Consider the following 20,665-nt stretch of genomic DNA (forward strand, 5'->3'; position numbering starts at 1 on the left):
ATCTGTGCCTGTTTCACATTTCAAATGAATCCATCCTATCGACCATATCTGCTATTCTTCTATTCAGAGGCTCTACAAGCCTGTCCACTTTTCCAACCAGGTTCATTTTTGTGTGTATTGCACTTGCACCCTTGGGCATTCTGGCTATGGGATCGACTTGAAACAGTTGTGATGCGCTTCTGAAGTCCGAGGGGTCTAGGCATGGAAGCATCCCCAGGCCACCTCTTGTATACGTCAGGCACTGGTCTTCGGAATATATGATTGTCCCGAGCTCCCTATCATATGCATCCCAATAGAACTCGTCTTTGCTGATGTTCAAAGTGCCGTTTCCAGATAAATACGAGTTTCCTATTGTTATTGCATATCTTTCTCCCTTTTTCTCAATGGTTGTGTTGGTCAGGTGAATCCCCTCGACACTCAAGCTTATGTCCGGCTTGAGAGACAGCTTGATTTCTACAGGAATCTTTATGTGTCCCAGCACCTTGGACAATAAAAGGAAAAATAGGACTACCATACCTTTTTATTTGTTTCAGAACTTCCCAATATTTATAAGCCACACTCTAGCCTCAGCCGATGGACAGGTATCTACCACAGCTTCTTGCAGAACGGAAATTCAAACCAATGAAAGGAGGGATGCCAGAAGCTTGGCCTTCTCCAGTCAAAATTCCATAGCTTTCCAAGTACATCTTTCATGTCGTCTTTTCCTTTGAGGTCAGGGAGGTTGTTCTTTGCATACTTCTTAAAGCTATTCTTTTCCTCCTGTTTCTTTTTAATCTTCTCTGCTTTTGCCTTGTCCTTCTTTTTCAAATCGTCAAGCTTCTTCTTGAGCTTGAGCTGCTTGACCATCTCTGCCTGTGTCCTTGGCTTCCCATCCAGGTCAACCGAATCCAGGCAGCTCTCAATCTCCATATCCTCAAAAGTAAAGAGATGGCTCCTGCTTCTTCCGTTGCATCTTTCCAATACAAGCCTACCCTTTCCATTGGTACTCAGACAGTATCCTTTCTGTGATATGGTGTAGCCGTCTACACCCTTGGTTATTTCCCAGAAATCTACTTCGCCCCCACACTTCGAAAGATCCCATCCATTTCTGCAAAGCCAGGACTCTCCTATCCTTACCTTGAAGACAGACCCATCTCTATTCATCTGCGACTTTGTATTGTATCCGTTGTGCGGATTAAGTATGTTGATAACCCTGAATGGATTTGATCCAAAGTCTTTTACAAACTCAGAGGCAAGAAGGTTTTTGTCTTGCACAGCCAGGATTCTGATGGGCTTGTTAGTAAACGAGTCAAGATAGAGAGGATACGGGAGAACCACTCCTGCCCAGAGCGCCATAATCATGGGCTTTGGTGTATTCTGACACTATTTAAGATTATTGTGATACATAGTTAAAAAGTGTTTTATGAGATAATCACATAGCCTAATGTTAGGATAAACACATTTAATCCAAAATCTTATCTAGAAAACTATGGGCTCTCTTCCAAAGAAGCCTCTGTTTCCATAATGATGGGGCCTGTGGTGATGCTCAACGTAGGTTCTCCTTCTCCTAGGATAGTGTCTTTTCTTCTGCAGGCGTTTAACAACCACCCTTCTTTCGGGAACAACATCCTCATATAGCGGACGATCCACCTCCTCAATTATATGGCCGCCCATGTCTTCTTCATAGGAGGAGCATTCATCTCTACTCTCGATCCCATTGGTAGGAAGAATGATGTTCTTACTCACGTTTCCCCTTGATTTTATCTTTATAGACGGTAAGTGCTCATGATCGGGATGGAATATATTCACGTTGGTAGTTGTATTTTTGGGGGATCCATTCCCTGCCAGAGACTCGAGACTTCCACACCCCCCGATATCGGCAAGCTTGAAGTTGAATATCTGATCCTCAGTATTGACACAGGCCTTCATCTCGATGGTTTCATCAGGTCCCTTTGTAATGCATTTGTTTCCAGAGGAGATTGTGTAGCCGAACTCCTTTCGATCTATGTCCCAGGGCCTTTCCTCCTTACACTTGATCACGGAATTCCCGTCCTTGCAGACGTTGTTCTCTCCAAATATCATAATGTATTTGCCTCCAGACTTTACTATCCTTGCTCTTGTAATAAACTTGTATTTGCTTGGATTCACATACTTGCTATGGGATACCAGGATCCCGCTTTCCTCCTCTAGCCCGAGAACCTGTGCAGGATAAGATGAAAAAAAGACCTTGATATCCCTCTCGACAAATTCTTCCAGCTCCCTGTCCTTTGCACCCACAAACGTTGACATGAATATCAAGATCAAACCCAGTTCCATGTTCCCATTCCCGTCTTTTCTTTTGTACCAAATCCCTGAAACTACAACCTGTCTGTATCACTCAGATGACTAGAAACCTTGTTCCAGACCTAACGCCGCCTGTCACCGGGAGGAATCTCCAACAGGACATGTCTTGGGCATTGGGTGCCTGGTACAACAGATAGGAGCCATAAGCGGCTAGTGATGCCCTCAGGAGCCTAAAACTTTTACATATGACATTTTTGTCCCAAGCATGCCGGTGAAAGAGAAGGACGAAGTCCTTCTAGAAGATATCAAAGAGGATCTCCAAAACATAAGAGCAACAATCATGGCGTCCGGGGACATCTCCAGGCTCGACGAATATAACTTCGAAAGCCTCTTTGGAATATACAAGAATCCAGAGCAACAGGTTGTGTTTATAAGAACCGTATACAAGCAAATAACGCGCGAAGTCTTAAAGTTCCTCTCTTCCAAGCACATTCCAGAGGCAATGGTCAACATATGTGTTCTTTACGAGGTGTTTAAAAGTCAGCGGGGATATATCGATGTTGAGATGAGCCTGGAAGATGTGGAGTGCATCAATCAGCATGTGTACAGATTGGGCAAGAAAGAAAATGCAGGTATTATCCGGGAAGGGATGTGTGCATGGAATTGCCTGAAAAGAAAAAAGGCCATTCGAATATGTGTGATGCCATTTCCAGATGACGAGCAAAGTTTAATGGCGATTGAAGAAGAGCTGGAGAGCATATCGAAAACCCTTGACAACTGGGACGAGTCTAGAAATGAGAGCTGTATAGATTAAACTCCCTTGGACATTCTACCTGATAATCTCCAAATACTCCGTCTTCCAATGGAATGTCAACAACATCCAGGTCGGCAATGGACTCTTCTGGATGGATGATGCACACTTCTGGCTCGTCGCACTTCTTAAGTGTTCTTATTGTCTGTATGTTTGTTATTTCTGATAGTTTTCTCCTTGGTTGTTTCCTAGCCATCCCAAGGGATGAAGGCAGATTTAGGTTAACAGACAGAAGGGCTAGGGATGAAATGCATAGAGGAATATGCATTCGATAAAGACAAGTATGCGGGAAGGATGCTGAAGGACATATTGAGGGAAGACTACTGCTTTGATCTTGAGAAGGAGGAGAAGTCACTCTTTGTACTGAGAGAAGGGTTTTTGTGGTATGAAGGACGCAGGGTTGTGGAGGTTGGTGCCCCCGGGCATATCCATGGAAACAGACTGTTTATGGTGGAGGACAGACTTAAGGTTTATGAGCTTCCGAGCGTGCCCTCATGCTTTTGTAATGGATCCATAACTGAGAGAAACAAGTGTGTGTACATGGAAAGAGATGGGAGAAGATGCTGTCTTCCCTCGGGATCTCTGCCCGGATTCCTAGATGGAGGATTTTCAAAAGACAAGGCGTGGATATGGAGTCTGGAGTCGAAGGATGGTAGGGAGTATCTGAGCAGGAATACCTACTTACTAAAGAATGAAGAGGCGATTGAGCTTGGGAAGAAGATATATAGGGAGAATGGAAAAGCGGTTCTAAAAGTGCAAGACATCCTTGTAAGGAAGTATGCCGAGATTCTGAGTCCTACAAAGGTATGGAGTAAGACAATGGGAGATGAGATGGCTATGATAGCTGTGACTTCCAGTACTGTGTATGTGGAGTATGGTGGGTACATCTGCTCGAAACCGTGTTTTAAAGGTATCTATGGGACGGATGGATGCAAGCTGCTTGGGCTGTCTTCTTGGGTGGATATATCTGATCTGTATCTGACACTTCGATTGTTTACAGACATTGAGATAGACTCGAGAGTGATGGAAAGGATTGAGGAGTATCTCTTCAAGCTGTTTGTGTTTACCGACAGAGGAGAATGGATGGTCAGGTGGCTGTTAGAGTCTGGAATGAGCAGGGAGAAGGAGATGGTTATTTGTAGGCTGTATAGGAAGGTGGACGATGAGGGAAAAGGAAAGCTAAGGCCGTGGATAGAGAGGATATCGAGCCTGGATGCTTTGAAACTTGTAATAATATACTTTCCGGAGGAGATGGAGAGGTATATCAAGATGTGCATAGAGGAGGAGAGAGAGTATGAGATAGAGGAGATTATTGAGCACTACAGGGGAAGTGGGATGATTGAGGAGATATGCAAAATACTACTAAGGAAGAACTGTCTTTATCTTTTCAGTCTATGCATGCGTGAGCATGAGGGAGAGTTTGGAAATGTGGCTCTGGTTGAGAGGTACAATATGGAAAGCCAGAGGAATAAGTGGAAGGCTCGAAGGATGGAGGAGGATTTGATTGAAGAAAAGTTTGCCCTGGGATTGACTAGAGAGGAATTTATTAGATGAACGGTGGGAAGTATGAAATGGAGTCTGATGAGTTTTTTATTAATGCTGTTCTAGAGGACCGAGAGATCAACGAGTTTTCCTGGGAGTTTAGCGAGATAACAAGCAATTCTGATGTAAGAGGTAGCACAAGAATTGAAAGAGGGGCGGATTCTGACAGTGATGTAGAGTTTATAGACAGGATGGACATTGAATCGCCTCTGTGGGAAAGGAATGCGGAAGATGACACGTCCTCTGGGAATGGGCTGAAGAAGAACCTAGGAAAACTAGAGTTGAAAGGAACGGACGAAGGGTCTGTCCTGAGAAAGGCAGATGCATGTTTGAGGAGCATGCTTGGAAGCAAGGGCATAGGTGAGGGGGCAAGGAGTGAGAAGAGTGCTGTGGATTATGAGTACTACTCATCGCTTGGAGAAGGTGTTTCCGACATCAGTGTTGTTTCTGGTGGGGAGATAGAGTATTCCAGTGATATTGAAATACTATCATTAGAGGAGGAGAAGAAAGGGATAGTGGAGAAGTTTTCTGACTCATGCAGCCTTAACAATGACTGTATCAGAACAACGTTTCTCAGGTCATCTATGGAAGACAAAGGAGATGTGGATGATTCATTTCCGGTGCACATTCTGGAAGAGTCTTCCTTGTCATCCTGTGAATCTGACGAGCCAAGGTCTATAGAGGAGTTCTATCTTCGTGAGGTTTTCAAGATGAAAGAGTTCAGAATGAACCAGAGGGAGGTTATACAGGCATGCCTGTCTGGAAAGGATGTGTTTGTGCTGATGCCTACTGGAGGAGGGAAGAGTATCTGCTACCAGCTGCCGGCTCTTGTGTATGAGGGGATTACCATTGTTGTAAGCCCTCTTCTTTCGCTTGTGCAGGACCAGATTCGGAATCTGCTAGAGAAAGACATCCTCGCGCTTCCTATCAACTCTAATCTAAGTAGGACGGAAAGAAGCCTTGTTTTTGAGGTTTTGGGAAGCGAAGAGTTGATATGCAAGATATTCTATGTGACACCCGAGCTCATTGCAAAGAGTGGGCACTTCCACGACGTGGTGTCTGGGCTGGTGAGAAGGGGAAGATTGAAAAGATTTGTGATAGATGAGGCACATTGTGTTAGCCAGTGGGGACACGACTTCCGGCCTGACTACAAGGAGCTTGGAAGCATAAGGGCGAGATATCCTTCTGTACCGATCATAGCATTAACTGCCACTGCAACAAAGAAGGTTGAGCTTGACATTCTAGAGAATCTTGGGATCCGGGGATGTGAGACATTTAAGATGAGCTTTAACAGGAGCAACCTGAGATACGAGGTGAGGGCGAAGACAAGCACTGTTGAGCTAGATATTGTGAGTTTTGTTCAGACACACTTTCCTGATTGCTGTGGAATAATATATTGCACGTCAAAGAAGGAATGCGAAATGATCAGCGACAGATTGAAAAAGTACATGAAGACTGCGTTTTACCACGCAGGCCTCAGTAAGAACGAGAGAAACAGCGTTCAAGAGAAGTGGAACAAAGGAGAGTTTAAGGTGATTGTTGCCACGATAGCATTTGGGATGGGGATTGACAAGAAGGACGTGAGATTTGTCATCCACTATTGTATACCAAAGTCGCTTGAGGGGTATTACCAGGAGACTGGGAGGGCAGGAAGAGATGGCCTAGAGAGTGTGTGTGTACTATTCTATACGTATGGAGACAAGAAGAAGATCAGCTTCATGATTGAGAAGGGGGATGGAGGATATGAGCAGAAGCAAAGGCAAAGAGAGGATCTGGAGGCTGTTATCCAGTTCTGCGAGAATAAGACTGATTGTAGAAGGATGCAGGTACTAGCGCATTTTGGAGAGAAGTTTGATCCTCAGATGTGTAAAAAGACGTGTGACAATTGTAGAAGAGAGGCCATTGTCAAAAAGGACTATAGCAAGGAGGCACGCGATTTGATTCTTCTTGTCTATACGAGCAATCGGATTACACTGTGCCAGGCTGTGGATGTGTACAAGGGATTGTCGAATAAAAAGAGCAGAGAGTATTCTGAAAGTGAGTACTATGGGAAGGGGAAGTATCTGAAGAAGACGGCCATAGAGAGGATTCTTCGAAGTCTCATAAGTCAGGGATACATCCAAGAAAAAATAGAGTTTATGGAAAGGAGGTTTTCGTGGTCTTATCTTGTGGCCAGGAGGACGCGGATTGAGAGGCTTGAGCTAGACGAGGAGGAGGAAGAGGCTAGCAAGACGCCTCGGGATAGGAAGAGAAAAGATGCCGCAAAGGGGGTGGGAAGTAGGAAGACTACGAAAAAGATTAAAAGATGATGTTTCTTGTTTCTAATGTTATGTATGGCACAGAGTGCTGATGGGTGTGAAAATAGAAAAGAATGACAAATTTTGGAATATCTAAGGACATGCACGAATATGTTGTTCGGAGACAGATCAGAATACTGGAGAATATGGAGAAAATATGCAACTGGATGGCCGAGATTAGGAGGCCTACAAGCAGGAAGGATAGGATGGCTATAAGATACATCAGAGGCATTTTAAAGAGGAAGTACAAGAAGTATAAGAGACTTGGAGTTTTAAATATTGAGGGAAAACTCGGAAGAGAGATAGAGAGGCTTAAGGACTTCAAATACTACGAAACAAAGGCACACAGAGAGGTGGAGAGTGTATTCAAAGACTCAAAGTTCTATGGGGCTAGACTGGAGCTGGAGGGGATCTTCAAGAAATACATGGATGTTCATCTATGCAATAATTACAAGAAGTTCTTGAAGAGTATCCACAAGTTCAATGTGGACAAGTCCAGATTCAGGTATATAGAGTATCTAAATGAGTTGAACGAATACTTGAGTGGAGTGATCAAGATCAAGTATCTTGGGGAATTCAGGAAATTTATTGCCTCTGCACCATCCATCATTGAAAGGGCGGAAGCACATAGTTTTTGTGAGAAAGGCTATATGGAAGGAGTGTTTCCAAAAGTATACTGTATTGCATGTTCGAGGGAGATTTCTAGAAATGTGTTTGTGCACCACCTGAAGGGGAAGAAACATTGCAAGAAAGAGAAGGAGGAGATTCTACTTTGTAGCATGCCTGTTTTGAAGGCTGAAGGGCTGGTTGTGAAAGCACTTGAAATCCTGGACAGAGAAAGAAGGCACAGCATTTCTAGGTTTTCCGGGAGGGAGAAAGATATAAGAAACGATGTTCCGAAATGGTTGTACAAGAAAAGGGAGCTGGATATATTGTTTGAATGTGATATTTGTGGGTACTCTGGATATGGGCGCAGCAGTTTTGATAGGCACTTTGGGGAAGATATCCATGGAAGAGGTGTCTCCAAGTATGGAATCAAGTATTCTCCTGTATTGAAGGGAATCACAAGAGTTGGAATTCTCATGAAGATGAAGGATAGAATGGAAGAATCAGAGAGCTTTACGGAGGAATTTGAGGATGAGGACGGAAACGTATTTGATAAGAGAACATATGAGGATCTGAGAAGAAACAACCTCATCTAGGACTTGTTTTGAGGTGACCCTTTATGATAAGGCTTGAAGAGCGAGCAACCTTTGGAAAGATCTATCAGATAAGATATAGAGATAGGACACTGCTGAAAAGGCTTTGTGGAGTGACTGTGATACAGACATATGGGATAAGGATGGAGGGGAGCATTACATGCACAAACGAAGGTGATCTACTGGAGACACTGAAAGGTCTGGCTTGGAAGAGGAAGGACATAGCGATACTGAGTCCTTCGACACTGATAGTGAATGGAGAAATATACAAAATGTTTAGGTTATTGAATGCAGCAGGAATGTCGCTATTTTTGTTTGTTCTTCAAGACGATCCTGTTTGGTACATAGATGAGATCATGCAAGCTTGAGAATAATGTGGTTTAATTATTGAAGTCTATTTTTCTTGTAGAATTGTATCTTTTGGACTCTGGGCTTCCCATGATTTCTATGCGGCTGTCAGGAGACAGAATCTTAACGTTTTTCTTAGGTGTTTCCACTTTCTTTGGGGTCGATATGGCCTTCTTGATCTTGAGGGATCTGCTCCTCTTCAGCGGCTTGTCTGCTTTTCTCCTGACCAGTATGTCCACGGAGTTCACCTTCTTAAGGCCTTTCTTTGCGCTCCATATCCTGGGCTCTTTCATAGAACAGAATCCTAGACACTATTTATCTGTTTTTTGGAGGGAACATCTTTATGGATACCTTTCTCAATATAGCATGGAGCAGCATGGAGAAGTAGAGCAGGAAGATATGATTGGCTCTGAAAGTTCACCCATGGAGAAGAAGATTGAAATAAGCCTAGCACCGATGATGGATGTCACTACGCCTCACTTCCGAAGGTTCATCAGACTGACGTCGGAGACGACTGTTCTATTTACGGAGATGATTGTGTCGAACACAGTAATTCATATTCCTCGGGACAAGCTGAAAGAAAAGCTTGGAGAATACGATGATAATACAGTTGTACAAATAGGGGGGAGTGATGCAATGCAGATAGTGGAGGCGGTGAGGATTCTCCAAGGCTTCGGATATAAGATGTTCAATCTTAACTGTGGCTGCCCTAGCTCGAGGGTGAAGAAGGGAAGCTTTGGGGCAGTTCTTATGCTTGATAGGAGGCTGGTTTCCGAGATAATTAACAGGGTATATGAGGAGACTGGAGTGATTCTAAGCCTTAAGATCCGGACGGGTGTTGACGACCACGATGGGATGGACTTTCTGAAGGAATTTGTAAGCTACATCAAGGAGAACACGCCCAACAGGACGTTTTATATCCATGCGCGTAAGTGTTGGCTAGAGGGGCTCTCCCCTGAGCAGAACAGAAAGCTGCCACCTCTGGATTACGGTAGCGTGTATGAGATCAAGAAGCTTTATCCGGAGCTTAAGATTGTCCTTAATGGATCTATCGGCGGAGACAATTTGGATAAGATAGATGGTCTAGACGGGGCGATGATAGGGAGGGAGGCGATCAGAAATGTCTTTGTCTTCTGGGATATTGACCAGCGGCTGTCTAGACAGTACGGTGGCGAAGAGGAATGCATTCTGGATGCTGATACAAGAGGAGGTGAGTGCAACGGAGACCATGAGAGTAAAAGAGCACAAAAGATACGCTCCGTTGTCAAGCAATACTTTGAAGGGCTTGCACCCTCTACCCGGCTGAGGTCTGTTCATATTTTGCCAATAATGAATCTTATGAAGGGGAAAAGAGGCTGCAAAGAGTATAGAAGGAAGCTTAACTTGATACTTTCCCAGCAGACGAGACCCTCTGAGGTATACCCGCTGATAATGAAACATTTTGAGTGATATAAGTGGAAGAAAAATGGCCCATTACCAATGGAATCCATCACCAAGGAAACAAGATTCAACGAGCTTCCACAGCAGATAAAGCAGAAGCTTATCAACATATACAGAAGCTCCCATCAGCAATATTTGTCCATGGAAATGCTGAAGCCGACCAAGTTTAATCTTTTATATTCACAGACACAAGATTTACAGACAAGGAACCTGCAGAAAAATTTTAAGCTTCTTGTAGAGAGTGCAGAGAAGCTGAAGAGAATGTGGAATCTCAACAAGGATGAGGTGGATTTTCGGTATCTGCATGAGAGCCTGAAGAAGGCATTAGAGGAGCTTAATGAGGAAGTGATGCTGTACAAGAAGAATGAGGAAAGTAGAGAGTTTCTTGATGAGATCATGATGACGTATGCAATGCTCAGAAATAAGCTTGAAAACCTTACAAAAGAAAAAAGAATGTAGGAGGGTACGGTTTGTTATTAAAAAGCCTTGATCTGATATCTTATTCTAAGCCTGCAGCTAGTTTTGTGTGGAGCTCATGTGGCTCTAGCAAGACATTAATCTGTAGAGGATTTTCCACTAGGTTCTAAGGTTTATTTGCCTGGGAGGAGACCAGATATAAAATTTTGCTCTAGTTCACCCCGACAAGATGAGAGAAATAATTTCATTGCACATAGGACAGGCTGGGGTGCAGATAGGTAATGCATGCTGGGAGTTGTACTGTAAGGAGCATGGGATTCTACCTGACGGGCGGCTTGACCAGAACAGGATGGACGACGAGAGTGCAGAATCGTTTTTCTCTCAGACAAGTGTTGGGACGTATGTTCCGCGCACGCTGATGGTTGATCTTGAGCCTGGAGTGCTTGAGAGCATCAAGACTGGGAAGTATCGTGAGCTGTATCACCCTGGGCAGCTTATTTCTGGGAAGGAGGATGCTGCAAATAACTATGCGCGAGGGCATTACACTGTTGGAAAGGAGATAATTGAGCCTGTGATGGAGCAGATAAGAAGAATGGCAGACAACTGTGATGGGCTACAGGGGTTTTTGATATATCACAGTTTTGGGGGAGGAACGGGATCTGGATTTGCATCATTGATGATGGATAGGCTTGCGGCAGAGTTTGGAAAGAAGAGTAAGCTTGAGTTCAGTGTCTATCCGGCACCAAAGATAGCAACTGCAGTTGTTGAGCCTTACAACAGCATTCTTACGACCCACACGACGTTGGATTATTCTGACTGTTCATTTCTTGTTGACAATGAGGCGATTTATGACATGTGTAGAAATCTAGGGATCCAAAGGCCTTATTATACGGACATCAACAGGATAATAGCGCAGGTTGTTTCGTCTATAACAGCATCTCTCAGGTTTCCTGGGTCCTTAAATGTCGACCTGACTGAGTTCCAGACGAACCTTGTTCCCTACCCTCGAATTCATTTTCCTCTTGTTGCATACTCTCCTATGCTGTCGAAGGAGAAGGCAGCACATGAGAAGCTAAGTGTGCAGGAGATCACAAACGCATGTTTCGAGCCGCAAAGCCAAATGGTGCGATGCGACACTCGCAAGGGGAAGTACATGGCATGCTGCCTTCTATTCAGAGGAGACGTGAATCCAAAAGACGCGAATACTGCGACTGCCAATGTCAAGGCAAAGAGGACCAATCAGTTTGTTGAGTGGTGCCCCACGGGATTCAAGGTTGGAATCAACAGTAGAAAGCCCACTGTCCTTGATGGAGAGGCGATGGCAGAGGTGTCCAGGGCTGTGTGTGCACTTTCGAACACAACGGCGATTTCTGAAGCATGGAAGAGGCTCAACAACAAGTTCGACCTTATGTTTTCGAAGCGAGCATTTGTGCATTGGTATGTCGGTGAAGGTATGGAGGAAGGAGAGTTCAGCGAGGCCAGAGAGGATCTTGCCATGCTCGAGGACGATTACGAAAGGATCTCCTCGAATTCAGAGCCCATTGATGAGTATTAAATTTATTTGATCCAAAGATGTAGTATTTGTGCGAACTTTCATAAGGCCTGGAGGGCGTGACCTTGTCCACTTGGCAGTAAATGTATCCCTTGAAAATGGAAAGAGAAAGCACCGTGGAGAAAGTCAAGGAAATGCTCCAAAGATATTCTTCGAGGGGAGGCACATTTTCTGAGGGAAGCTTCCTGTCTGATATAGACATGCCGTCGGATGCGTCCTTCACGTCTTTGGAGGAGGAGCTTGCTGGAAGAATCATAAAGTCGCTGAGATATTGCAAGGAAGTGTCAGAAATGATTAGAAGAAGGAGAGGGTGCATTTCAAGGAAGGAGATTGTGGAGTGCATGCTGATCCTTGATAAAATCAAAAGGAATATTGAAGGGCCAAGGAGACTAAGGAGGACATGGGTAATCCTAGTAGTATCTATAGGAGTGGGATTGGTCGGAATGGCGTGCATTTCTGCTAAATGCTATTTCTAGTCTTCTATACACAAAATAAAGTCATGGATCCTTACAATCGTTTTGAAAGAATTTATTTTCACACTTTCTCTTCATCTCTAATGTTTTTTTTGGATATCCACAGGATTGCTTTTCTGAATGATGATTTGATAATGGCAAACAACTTCTCGATTCCGGACAGAAATTGTCTCATGACCCCTGTTTTTTCCTTAATGGGAAAGGGAATCTCGGTGATGTATTCCTTGAACTCACTTATACCATATCCCTTAGCTTTTTCTCCATGTTCCTTCTCGGGTGCTCCTGACGCAGCATCTGCAACGCGAGGGTCAGACACCTCCTTCCCGTCGACTGCAGCACTGCCTTCAATGTCTACATCCACTTCTTTTCTTCCATCCATGTTCTGCTCTTCCTGGCTTCTCATGTTTATTGGGAAGGGTGCATCTCTGAAATGTGATTACTCCCAAAACATTTAGTAGAAAACATAAATGAGTAGATAAGAGGACTATACCAATTACACAACCAGAAAGGGCTATAATAAGTCATTCCGAAAACGAGGACCCATGGAGTCCTGGAAGTCGAAGTCATTAGAGCACATCAATATACAGTTCCGAAGCATAATGGAGGGAATGGGGATAGACGAGGAGAAGCAGCACAAGCTAGCGGCAAAGCTGAATCTATCGAAGAAGATCAGGACCATCACGTCGATGCAGACACTGGAGGAAAGGAAAAAGAAGATCAAGGAGTATGTGGTAAAGCTGAAGGACAGGAACAGTGTGCTCAATCTCCTGAGCCTATCGGTTTCTCTCGAGACAGGGCCCAGGGTCCTATATGAGATTTTCAGTGGAGAAGGAGGGCACGATGTGCTTGTGAGATGCATGAGAAGGATGGATGAGGAGTTTGGAGATGTTATCTGCGACACCTTGTATATCATCCTATCGAAGTACGGGAACCACTTCCCGCCGTTTCTTAGGCTCCTACTTGACGGGTTTCTTAGTGGGAAAGTGCATGAAACGAGATCCTTCTTTAAAATCCTTGAATTTCTGGTGAACGAAAACAAGGCGGATGAGCTGTTTTTCAGCACAGACTTTAACAGGTGTGTTTGCAACAGCTATCTGTCGAAGATTGTTGAATACACCAAGAGGATTCCAAGAATCGAAGACGAGCTGAATTTTTTGGTGCCACTTCTCAAATCTCCAAGGTCTGTGCATGTTAAGTATATCCTGTTTGTATCTGATTTTTCCTCGCTGGAAGACAGGGTCGTCAATAAAGATGTTTTCGAGAGTATAGTGAAAGAGATTAAACCTGACATTCGTCGGGATTGGAAGAGGGGTCGAATTGATGAGGTGCTGAGATTAGCTGAGGCTGAGGGGGTTCTCGATGTTGCATGCTGTATCTTCGAGGCGTTTGCATTTGGGGACAGCAAGGTGTTTGGGGAGTTGAGAGAGGATGTAGAGAAGATGAAGATTTCCGAAGTCCAGGGGGAGGGTACGGAGGCGTGTGCAGCAGAAGTTGAAAAGAAGAGGGAAGCGGTTAAGAAGGTGGAGTTGAGTAAGGCTAAGGGTCCAAAGAAGATAATCAAGAAGGTTGCAAAAAGTACCGCCCCGTCGAAAAGATACACCCAGGTGAAATGGACGAAGATGGGGAAAGGAAACAGCGTGTGGAGCAGGATAAAGACGGAAGAGATGGAGAGCATTTTTAGAACCGAGGAGTTTGATGGATTTGAGGTGAAGGGAGAAAAGCCAAAGGCACTGAGCATGGGGATGGAAAAGAAAAAGCCGAGTGTGTTTTCCGAAAAGAAGAACTATGCGATTAACATTGCATTGGGAAGGGTAAAGGAAAGCAACTGCGAGTTGAAGTCTGCAATATTAAACATGCATGAGGATCTCAATGAAAACCTTGTGAAGCAGCTTCTTTTCTACTTTCCGACGGATGAGGAAATAGAACAATTGCAAAGCACGGACCATGTGTTTGGAAGGGGAGAAGAGTTCTTCAAGGAGAGCATTGAAGAGGTTGAGATGATGAAAAGGTGCCTCTATTATCTCTACTTCATAATATCGTTCAGGAACCAGAATGTCTGTAAGAATCTTGGGATTCTCGAGAGATACTATGCCATGCTTCTGGAAAGCAAAGAGTTGAGGAGATTTCTGGGGATTGCTTTGGCGGCAGGAAATTATCTCAACAGGGGCAGCTTCCTAGGGAATGCAGAGGGATTTACAATGGAGTCTATTCCGAAGATACTGGAAGTAAAGAACAATGGAAATAGTTTGCTGGGGCTTTTGAAGAAGAAGATTGATTGCAAGCTACTGCTTGAGGATCTAAGTGTAGTGTATGATGCCAGTGGAATAAACTTTGAGGCACTGTGCATTGAGATTGAAGAGCTCAAGAAGAACTATATCAATGCGAGCGGATCTTCTTTTCCCAAAATACAGGAGAGGATGGAAGAAATCCAAGAAAGGTATGAGGAGATCTGCTCATTGTATGATAGGGTCAGCAAGCTCCATCGAGATTGCAAGGAATACTTTGGAGAAAAAGTTGACGACGACTTCAATAGCTGGATGATACTTCTTTTAGACAGGCTGTCGCATGAGGTACAAAAGAAATAATGGCAGGGCCAAGCCCTTGAAAATGAGGACTATGAGGGAGCAGTGGGACTCGTTTGAGACTGAGAAACTTACAAAGGAAACAACAAAAGATTTGCTAAGGCTGTGCGGGTTTACGCCCCGAGAAAGAGACATAGTGGTGCCCAGAACATTTGAAGAGTTTAGTCAGCTTGCATCCGCCATTGCGCCTCCGATGCCCAAAGACGAGATGAGGAGAATGGTTCAGATGTTTATCCATGGAACACATATTTCAAAGAAAGACCTCGGAAAGTACATGTCCATGGGAGACAAGTTAAATGAAGAGGAGATGGGAGAGCTCTTCAGAAGCTGTCCATTTGATAGAAACGGAGAGATTACTGTTAGTGAGCTTCTCGACTTCCTGTATGACTCGCAATAATAATAAATGTTTGATTTTCTGCAGTTTGGCATGGTCTTCAGGGGGATATTTACTTCAGTGATGGCCCTTTGATGCTCAGCATTGATGATATAATAGGAGAAAAAGACCTTGTCCAGTTGTTCAGGACGATCGTGAGGAATAGAGAGGCATTGGTTCCGAGCAAGCAACGCATTATAAAGAGAATAAGGGAGTTTGGGCCCTTATCCGTAGAAGATCTTGAAGGACTCTGTGACGAGGACATTTTAGCAGAGCTGGAGGGGAGCAGAAGATGGTCTATTCTAAGAAGAGTCAGGAAAGACAGGCATTGACTGATATGATTCACCCCGTTGTTTCATCTACCCTTATAAACAAAAATGGCAAACATCCCCAATGGTAGTCCGCACAACTCAAGGCCACTCGAGTAGAAAAGTGTTTGACATAAGGGACGGATCCTTGTTAGGGAATCTTCTCAGAGACTATGTCAGGGCATTAGAACTTTACCACATTGACATGGAGAGTGTGAGAGAATCAGTAGCTCCTGTTTTCGCATATACAGGGCTTGTAACGCTGCAAGTCCTTGGGTTTTTATGGATAGTTTCGTGGGTTGAAGGCATGAGTGGGGTGGGGCCTGCCCTTGGCTTGTCTTTCGGGGCGTTCCTCGTGATGATTATGTTCTTCTTTGGAGCAGGATACATCTATAAGGGGGTTCTCGGGAAAGGGGCTGACACGTCTTATATTTCATATGTATACGTTGTTGCGCTTTCTGTTGTACACTATCCATATCTTATGTTTGTGGGGCTTCTGGCGAAGGGGATATGGATGTTCCTCTGCATGATGGCCATCTCTTCTATCTCTCAGTTTCTTATCAGGTCGTCAATGCTAAGAAACCATAGCTTTGAGAGCAACAGAGACAGATTTATGTTTGACATCAGCACGTTTATTCTCCAGTGTGGGTTTTGCTTTGGTAGTCTCTCTCTCTTTGCTTTCCTGTCGCCTACTAACTAAAAGTTCTTAATATCTGCAAACCAGTTTTATTTTTTAGTCTTATATTCTCTAGTTGTATTTTTTGTTAAGCTCATATCCCTTACCGGATGCCCAGGCAATGTTAATTCCATTGTTTGTATCTATCTGATGGATAAACTTTGTGTCCTCTATCCCAAGGTTCTTTATAAAAGAAATCAAATAGAACAGCCTTCTGCACTCGTGGGATTCAAGTAGGCTACATTTCTTGTAAAACTCACCTTTGATTTCTTTCATGTTTGTCTTTTCGTTTCTAGTAACCTTTCCAAACTCGTCGTGGAAATACGAAAGTAGGTATAGCTCGTCAATGCTGTTCAGAGAAGGCCTCATGGTTATGCCTATAAGTCTCGACATGATGTTTCTAGCACATGACTCCTGCTCATCATTTTCTTTACCTTTACACTCTTTTGGATCTGATAGCCCGAGGGCAGTGATCCCGAGGTCTATGGACTCTGAAAATATTTCCCCGTTCTTCTCTAGAAGAGATATCTGGGTGCTTCCACCCCCCATGTCAATGATTCCCATGCTCTTGCTCCCGACTATCCCTCTATTCGAAAGGGCCAATGCCATAAGAGCAAGCTTCCCCTCGTCTATGCCGCTAATCACTTCGGCTTCTTTGAGGTTATAGTCCCTCAGCTCGTTTTTGACAAGCTCCAGAATATGGTCCGAGCGGGACTTATCTAGCACCCTAAACCCTGCCGTGCCATAGAACCCAATGGGTATCTCTTTGATATTAGTGTAGAAGGGCTGTGCATGTGTAAACAGCTCTCTGATTGAGTTTCTAATCTCCTCGTCGCTCTCTGCATTCGCAAGCCCAAACGTGTTTGTGAATAAGCCTTGGTCCCTGATTTCCCCGTTAAGAAATCCATATATGTTCAGTCTTGTGCCAGTAGTTCCTGCATCTATTACTCCGCTGTACGTCATCTTGACGAGAGAGTGTGCGTCTGGACCCAGGGATGAGGGGAGGGCTGATGCAATGCCTGCCAGAAGGAATAATCGCGCTGCACTCATTTAGGTTTGTTTTTGTGTTCCAGGCAGAAATTGTGCAGGTTGTTTTAGATTCGTTAGAATCAAGAATCAGGGAGGGGTGAAAGAAGAGTGCGAAGAGGACCGTCAGGCCTCTATTCAAGAATAGATTTCGGGTTTCCCCAAATGGCAACATTATCCCAGAAGAAGCTTGTAGAGTCCATAAAGTTGATTGAGAGGGAATGGATAAAAATGCACAAGGCACTGGCCCGATCGAGGTGCGGAGAGATAAAGGAGGTCCGCTACAAATATGTTGAGATGATTGGGAAAGGATCCTTCGGCGTGGTTGTCAAAATAATGGATGACAGACGCAATTTCTTTGCGCTGAAAAGGGTTTACCAAGATAGGAGATACCATAATAGGGAGCTTGGGATTCTGATGGAGGTGGACCACCCAAACATTGTAAAGCTTGTGTCGTATTTCCATACAGACAAAACGCCTTCTGGAATGTATCTCAATATCATCACAGACTTTGTTGGGATAAATCTGGAGGAATACATAAAAGAAAATAGAAATACAGAGACCGGAGTGATCAGATCTGTATACAAACAGATCCTGGAAGGGCTGAAATATCTTCATGGAAAAAGCATATGCCACAGAGATATAAAGCCATCGAATATACTTATAGGGCCTAATGGGTTGGTCAAGATTTGTGATCTCGGGAGTGCAAAGATGATTGGAAGAGGAGAGCGAAACATAACATACATATGCTCTAGATTCTACCGGGCGCCAGAGAATCTTCTAGATTACAAGGAATATGATTTTAGGATCGACATATGGTCTGTAGGGTGTGTGATTGCCGAGTTCAGGCATCCCGGGCCTATGTTCAAGGGAGGTACGAGTGGATCTACACTCAATAAGATTCTCGAGATTGTCAGAGCCACCCAGGATGATCTGATTGAGCTTGGGTGTCAGAAGCCCGATTACAAGCCTGGGATGGGCGTCAGGAAGTATCTTGAGAAGTTCTTTGAGGAGCCAGAGCTCCTTGATGTTCTCGAAAAGGCTCTGACATTTTCTCCTTGCAAAAGGCCCACTGCTTCTGAGCTATTGAGTAGGCAGTTTTTCCAGGCACCTGAAAAATAGCATTTTTCACATTCTGTACAATTGAATCTTGTTCTTCGATGGAGCATCTCACGACTATTAAACTCCTCTTAAGTAGAAAGAAGATTACACATTAGAGGCTTTATTCAACAGTTACTGATTTTGCAAGGTTTCTTGGGAAGTCAGGGTTGTATCCCCTTGCTGTGGCAAGATAATAGGACAATAACTGCAAGGGAATAATGCATAAGATTCCTTGAAGGCAATCCACTGTCTTTGGAACAGTGAAAACATCATGACCTTCATATTCTCCCGAAATGTCTTCGGTGCATATAATGATAGGGCTCCCTCCTCTTGCAGATATCTGCTCCATTGCATTTCTAGCCTTGTCATACAGCGAATCCTTTGTTATAACGAAGATAATTTTGAGCTTTTCATCAACAAGAGCTATGGGGCCATGCTTTAGCTCTCCTGAGGCAAGCCCTTCGGAGTGAATGTAGGTGATTTCCTTGATTTTGAGCGCACCCTCCAGGCATGTTGGATATTGGTAGCCTCTTCCTATAAGCAAAAGATTCACATCATCCTTTATGGGGCCATTCGCCAGGCTTTTTATAGTATCTCCCATCTCCAGAGTCTTGCCTATTTGAGTACTTAGGTTTCTAAGTCCCTCCATGATTTCTCTTCTTCTCTCCTGCTTTATAAGGTTCTGTTCACTCAGCTGGAGAGCAACCAGCACTATTGCAATGTATTGGCTTGTGTATGCCTTAGTGCTTGCCACACCTATCTCTGGCCCTGCATTTATGTGGACACCACACGTCGTTTCTCTCGAGATGGTGCTTCCAACGGTGTTTGTTATGCCAACACAAAGTGCTCCTCTAGACAGGCAATATCTCAACACCATGACGCTGTCTGCTGTTTCACCACTTTGAGACACAAAGAACACACAGTCACTTCTCAGTATAGGGGGATTCCTGTCCAGGAAGTCGCTGGCTATTTCAACACTCACAGGAATCTCAAGGAGCTCCTCAAGAAGTGGCCTGTTTGCAAGACTGGCATGGTAACTAGTTCCGCATGCTACAAATATTATTCTTTGTGACTTTCTTATGTCATTGATGTAGCCCTTGAGCCCTCCAAGACTAACCGTAAAGTCTTCGAAGTTGATTCTTCCCCTCATTGTGTTAACCACAGATTCTTTCTGCTCGTTTATTTCCTTAAGCATGTAATGATCGTAGCTCCCCTTCATGATTGCTGCCAGCTCTGTTTCAATTGTTTTGACCTCCCTTGTGTCTGGCCCTGTGTCCTTCTTCCTTGAATACAACCTATGTATGAATATATTGCCATTGGATATATGGGCTATGTCATTGTCCTCAAGATAGATAACCTTTCTTGTGTGTTCTATAAGAGCAGAAGCGTCCGATGCAACGAAAACCTCTAGAGGCTCTTTGTTATGTACACGCAGAGAACAGTCTTCCACGCCTCGTGCTATGGTCTCAATGTTTTGGTCAAACCCATGTCTTTGGGGCTTAGAAGAGAGCTGCGGGGAGTTCTGAGGGGAAGCAGGCTCGTCCATAGAATCCTCGTAATTGACGCCGAAAAAGTCAAAGGACATTCCTCCTGATGGCTTGAGGCCTATGAGGACAGGAGACGATTTCCTGATTGTGACAAGCTCATTTGGGAACAAGGGAGATGCAAATACAAAGGCAAATGCCCCTTCGCAGTGCCTTGCAACCTTTTTCACAATGGCCACAAAGTCTGGCTTTTCTCCATTTTTTTCCATCTCTCTGTAGAAGTGGAGTGCAAGCTTTGCTGCACACTCTGTATCTGTTTCAGACTCAAATGAAAATCCTTTCTTACTGAGGTACGTCTTGAGGTCCTTATAGTTTGTAATAATCCCATTGTGCACAACAAGGAAGTTGTTGTCCTTATCACTACTCAGTGGGTGGCTGTTCTCAACGCTAGGCTGCCCATGTGTAGCCCATCTCGTGTGTGCAATGCTAACATGGTTATGCACCTTTTTCGTAAGGTCTGCAGAGGTCTGGGAATCCTTCATCTTATAGAGTGTGTCTACTTTCCCGACAGCCCTGATCTTGATAAAGTTCTTATCTGTGTCGTCAGTGATGCAGAATCCTGCGGAATCATATCCCCGGTATTCTATCCGCTTCAGACCATTTATCATGATATTGGCTATTTCGTCCTTAGTTTTTTCCACGGAGAAGTTTGCATACGAAAATATCCCGCACATGCATCTCCAGGGAAGAGCCTATTTATACTTTCGATCCAGG

The 20,665-nt window shown here is 44.2% G+C and overlaps 22 protein-coding genes across 22 annotated transcripts; 14 read left to right on the top strand and 8 right to left on the bottom strand.

Annotated features, from left to right (window-relative positions):
- Positions 1-13: 13 nt before the first annotated feature.
- Positions 14-514, bottom strand: EHEL_071060 (uncharacterized protein; the record flags this gene model as incomplete). Its single annotated transcript, XM_003887564.1, has 1 exon — positions 14-514. The coding sequence occupies one exon, from the start codon at positions 512-514 to the stop codon at positions 14-16; it is 501 nt and encodes a 166-aa protein (XP_003887613.1).
- Positions 515-585: 71 nt separating this feature from the next.
- Positions 586-1,341, bottom strand: EHEL_071070 (uncharacterized protein; the record flags this gene model as incomplete). Its single annotated transcript, XM_003887565.1, has 1 exon — positions 586-1,341. One exon carries the CDS (start codon positions 1,339-1,341, stop codon positions 586-588), a length of 756 nt encoding a protein of 251 aa, XP_003887614.1.
- Positions 1,342-1,458: 117 nt separating this feature from the next.
- Positions 1,459-2,295, bottom strand: EHEL_071080 (uncharacterized protein; the record flags this gene model as incomplete). Its single annotated transcript, XM_003887566.1, has 1 exon — positions 1,459-2,295. The coding sequence occupies one exon, from the start codon at positions 2,293-2,295 to the stop codon at positions 1,459-1,461; it is 837 nt and encodes a 278-aa protein (XP_003887615.1).
- Positions 2,296-2,527: 232 nt separating this feature from the next.
- Positions 2,528-3,076, top strand: EHEL_071090 (uncharacterized protein; the record flags this gene model as incomplete). Its single annotated transcript, XM_003887567.1, has 1 exon — positions 2,528-3,076. The coding sequence occupies one exon, from the start codon at positions 2,528-2,530 to the stop codon at positions 3,074-3,076; it is 549 nt and encodes a 182-aa protein (XP_003887616.1).
- Positions 3,051-3,269, bottom strand: EHEL_071095 (uncharacterized protein; the record flags this gene model as incomplete). Its single annotated transcript, XM_059743527.1, has 1 exon — positions 3,051-3,269. The coding sequence occupies one exon, from the start codon at positions 3,267-3,269 to the stop codon at positions 3,051-3,053; it is 219 nt and encodes a 72-aa protein (XP_059599510.1).
- A 47-nt stretch (positions 3,270-3,316) lies between these two features.
- EHEL_071100 (uncharacterized protein) lies at positions 3,317-4,627 on the top strand (the record flags this gene model as incomplete). Its single annotated transcript, XM_003887568.1, has 1 exon — positions 3,317-4,627. One exon carries the CDS (start codon positions 3,317-3,319, stop codon positions 4,625-4,627), a length of 1,311 nt encoding a protein of 436 aa, XP_003887617.1.
- EHEL_071110 (ATP-dependent DNA helicase RecQ) lies at positions 4,624-6,924 on the top strand (the record flags this gene model as incomplete). The annotated part of the gene is made up of 1 exon (XM_003887569.1): positions 4,624-6,924. The coding sequence occupies one exon, from the start codon at positions 4,624-4,626 to the stop codon at positions 6,922-6,924; it is 2,301 nt and encodes a 766-aa protein (XP_003887618.1).
- An 89-nt stretch (positions 6,925-7,013) lies between these two features.
- EHEL_071120 (splicing factor 3a subunit 3) lies at positions 7,014-8,114 on the top strand (the record flags this gene model as incomplete). Its single annotated transcript, XM_003887570.1, has 1 exon — positions 7,014-8,114. The coding sequence occupies one exon, from the start codon at positions 7,014-7,016 to the stop codon at positions 8,112-8,114; it is 1,101 nt and encodes a 366-aa protein (XP_003887619.1).
- A 23-nt stretch (positions 8,115-8,137) lies between these two features.
- Positions 8,138-8,479, top strand: EHEL_071130 (uncharacterized protein; the record flags this gene model as incomplete). Its single annotated transcript, XM_003887571.1, has 1 exon — positions 8,138-8,479. One exon carries the CDS (start codon positions 8,138-8,140, stop codon positions 8,477-8,479), a length of 342 nt encoding a protein of 113 aa, XP_003887620.1.
- A 12-nt stretch (positions 8,480-8,491) lies between these two features.
- Positions 8,492-8,752, bottom strand: EHEL_071140 (uncharacterized protein; the record flags this gene model as incomplete). The annotated part of the gene is made up of 1 exon (XM_003887572.1): positions 8,492-8,752. The coding sequence occupies one exon, from the start codon at positions 8,750-8,752 to the stop codon at positions 8,492-8,494; it is 261 nt and encodes an 86-aa protein (XP_003887621.1).
- Positions 8,753-8,882: 130 nt separating this feature from the next.
- Positions 8,883-9,908, top strand: EHEL_071150 (tRNA-dihydrouridine synthase; the record flags this gene model as incomplete). The annotated part of the gene is made up of 1 exon (XM_003887573.1): positions 8,883-9,908. One exon carries the CDS (start codon positions 8,883-8,885, stop codon positions 9,906-9,908), a length of 1,026 nt encoding a protein of 341 aa, XP_003887622.1.
- Positions 9,909-9,938: 30 nt separating this feature from the next.
- Positions 9,939-10,358, top strand: EHEL_071160 (uncharacterized protein; the record flags this gene model as incomplete). Its single annotated transcript, XM_003887574.1, has 1 exon — positions 9,939-10,358. One exon carries the CDS (start codon positions 9,939-9,941, stop codon positions 10,356-10,358), a length of 420 nt encoding a protein of 139 aa, XP_003887623.1.
- Positions 10,359-10,545: 187 nt separating this feature from the next.
- EHEL_071170 (alpha tubulin) lies at positions 10,546-11,871 on the top strand (the record flags this gene model as incomplete). Its single annotated transcript, XM_003887575.1, has 1 exon — positions 10,546-11,871. One exon carries the CDS (start codon positions 10,546-10,548, stop codon positions 11,869-11,871), a length of 1,326 nt encoding a protein of 441 aa, XP_003887624.1.
- Positions 11,872-11,966: 95 nt separating this feature from the next.
- Positions 11,967-12,344, top strand: EHEL_071180 (uncharacterized protein; the record flags this gene model as incomplete). The annotated part of the gene is made up of 1 exon (XM_003887576.1): positions 11,967-12,344. The coding sequence occupies one exon, from the start codon at positions 11,967-11,969 to the stop codon at positions 12,342-12,344; it is 378 nt and encodes a 125-aa protein (XP_003887625.1).
- A 58-nt stretch (positions 12,345-12,402) lies between these two features.
- Positions 12,403-12,744, bottom strand: EHEL_071190 (uncharacterized protein; the record flags this gene model as incomplete). The annotated part of the gene is made up of 1 exon (XM_003887577.1): positions 12,403-12,744. The coding sequence occupies one exon, from the start codon at positions 12,742-12,744 to the stop codon at positions 12,403-12,405; it is 342 nt and encodes a 113-aa protein (XP_003887626.1).
- Positions 12,745-12,883: 139 nt separating this feature from the next.
- Positions 12,884-14,926, top strand: EHEL_071200 (formin homology 2 domain-containing protein; the record flags this gene model as incomplete). Its single annotated transcript, XM_003887578.1, has 1 exon — positions 12,884-14,926. The coding sequence occupies one exon, from the start codon at positions 12,884-12,886 to the stop codon at positions 14,924-14,926; it is 2,043 nt and encodes a 680-aa protein (XP_003887627.1).
- Positions 14,927-14,948: 22 nt separating this feature from the next.
- Positions 14,949-15,320, top strand: EHEL_071210 (uncharacterized protein; the record flags this gene model as incomplete). The annotated part of the gene is made up of 1 exon (XM_003887579.1): positions 14,949-15,320. One exon carries the CDS (start codon positions 14,949-14,951, stop codon positions 15,318-15,320), a length of 372 nt encoding a protein of 123 aa, XP_003887628.1.
- Positions 15,321-15,391: 71 nt separating this feature from the next.
- Positions 15,392-15,628, top strand: EHEL_071220 (uncharacterized protein; the record flags this gene model as incomplete). The annotated part of the gene is made up of 1 exon (XM_003887580.1): positions 15,392-15,628. The coding sequence occupies one exon, from the start codon at positions 15,392-15,394 to the stop codon at positions 15,626-15,628; it is 237 nt and encodes a 78-aa protein (XP_003887629.1).
- Positions 15,629-15,689: 61 nt separating this feature from the next.
- On the top strand, positions 15,690-16,304 carry EHEL_071230 (uncharacterized protein; the record flags this gene model as incomplete). The annotated part of the gene is made up of 1 exon (XM_003887581.1): positions 15,690-16,304. The coding sequence occupies one exon, from the start codon at positions 15,690-15,692 to the stop codon at positions 16,302-16,304; it is 615 nt and encodes a 204-aa protein (XP_003887630.1).
- Positions 16,305-16,352: 48 nt separating this feature from the next.
- On the bottom strand, positions 16,353-17,330 carry EHEL_071240 (Golgi nucleoside diphosphatase; the record flags this gene model as incomplete). The annotated part of the gene is made up of 1 exon (XM_003887582.1): positions 16,353-17,330. The coding sequence occupies one exon, from the start codon at positions 17,328-17,330 to the stop codon at positions 16,353-16,355; it is 978 nt and encodes a 325-aa protein (XP_003887631.1).
- A 141-nt stretch (positions 17,331-17,471) lies between these two features.
- EHEL_071250 (serine/threonine kinase) lies at positions 17,472-18,428 on the top strand (the record flags this gene model as incomplete). Its single annotated transcript, XM_003887583.1, has 1 exon — positions 17,472-18,428. The coding sequence occupies one exon, from the start codon at positions 17,472-17,474 to the stop codon at positions 18,426-18,428; it is 957 nt and encodes a 318-aa protein (XP_003887632.1).
- A 100-nt stretch (positions 18,429-18,528) lies between these two features.
- On the bottom strand, positions 18,529-20,625 carry EHEL_071260 (glucosamine-fructose-6-phosphate aminotransferase; the record flags this gene model as incomplete). The annotated part of the gene is made up of 1 exon (XM_003887584.1): positions 18,529-20,625. The coding sequence occupies one exon, from the start codon at positions 20,623-20,625 to the stop codon at positions 18,529-18,531; it is 2,097 nt and encodes a 698-aa protein (XP_003887633.1).
- Between the last annotated feature and the right edge of the window lie 40 nt (positions 20,626-20,665).

Source organism: Encephalitozoon hellem, chromosome VII (assembly GCF_000277815.2).
Source record: "Encephalitozoon hellem ATCC 50504 chromosome VII, complete sequence".
Taxonomy (NCBI): domain Eukaryota; kingdom Fungi; phylum Microsporidia; family Unikaryonidae; genus Encephalitozoon; species Encephalitozoon hellem.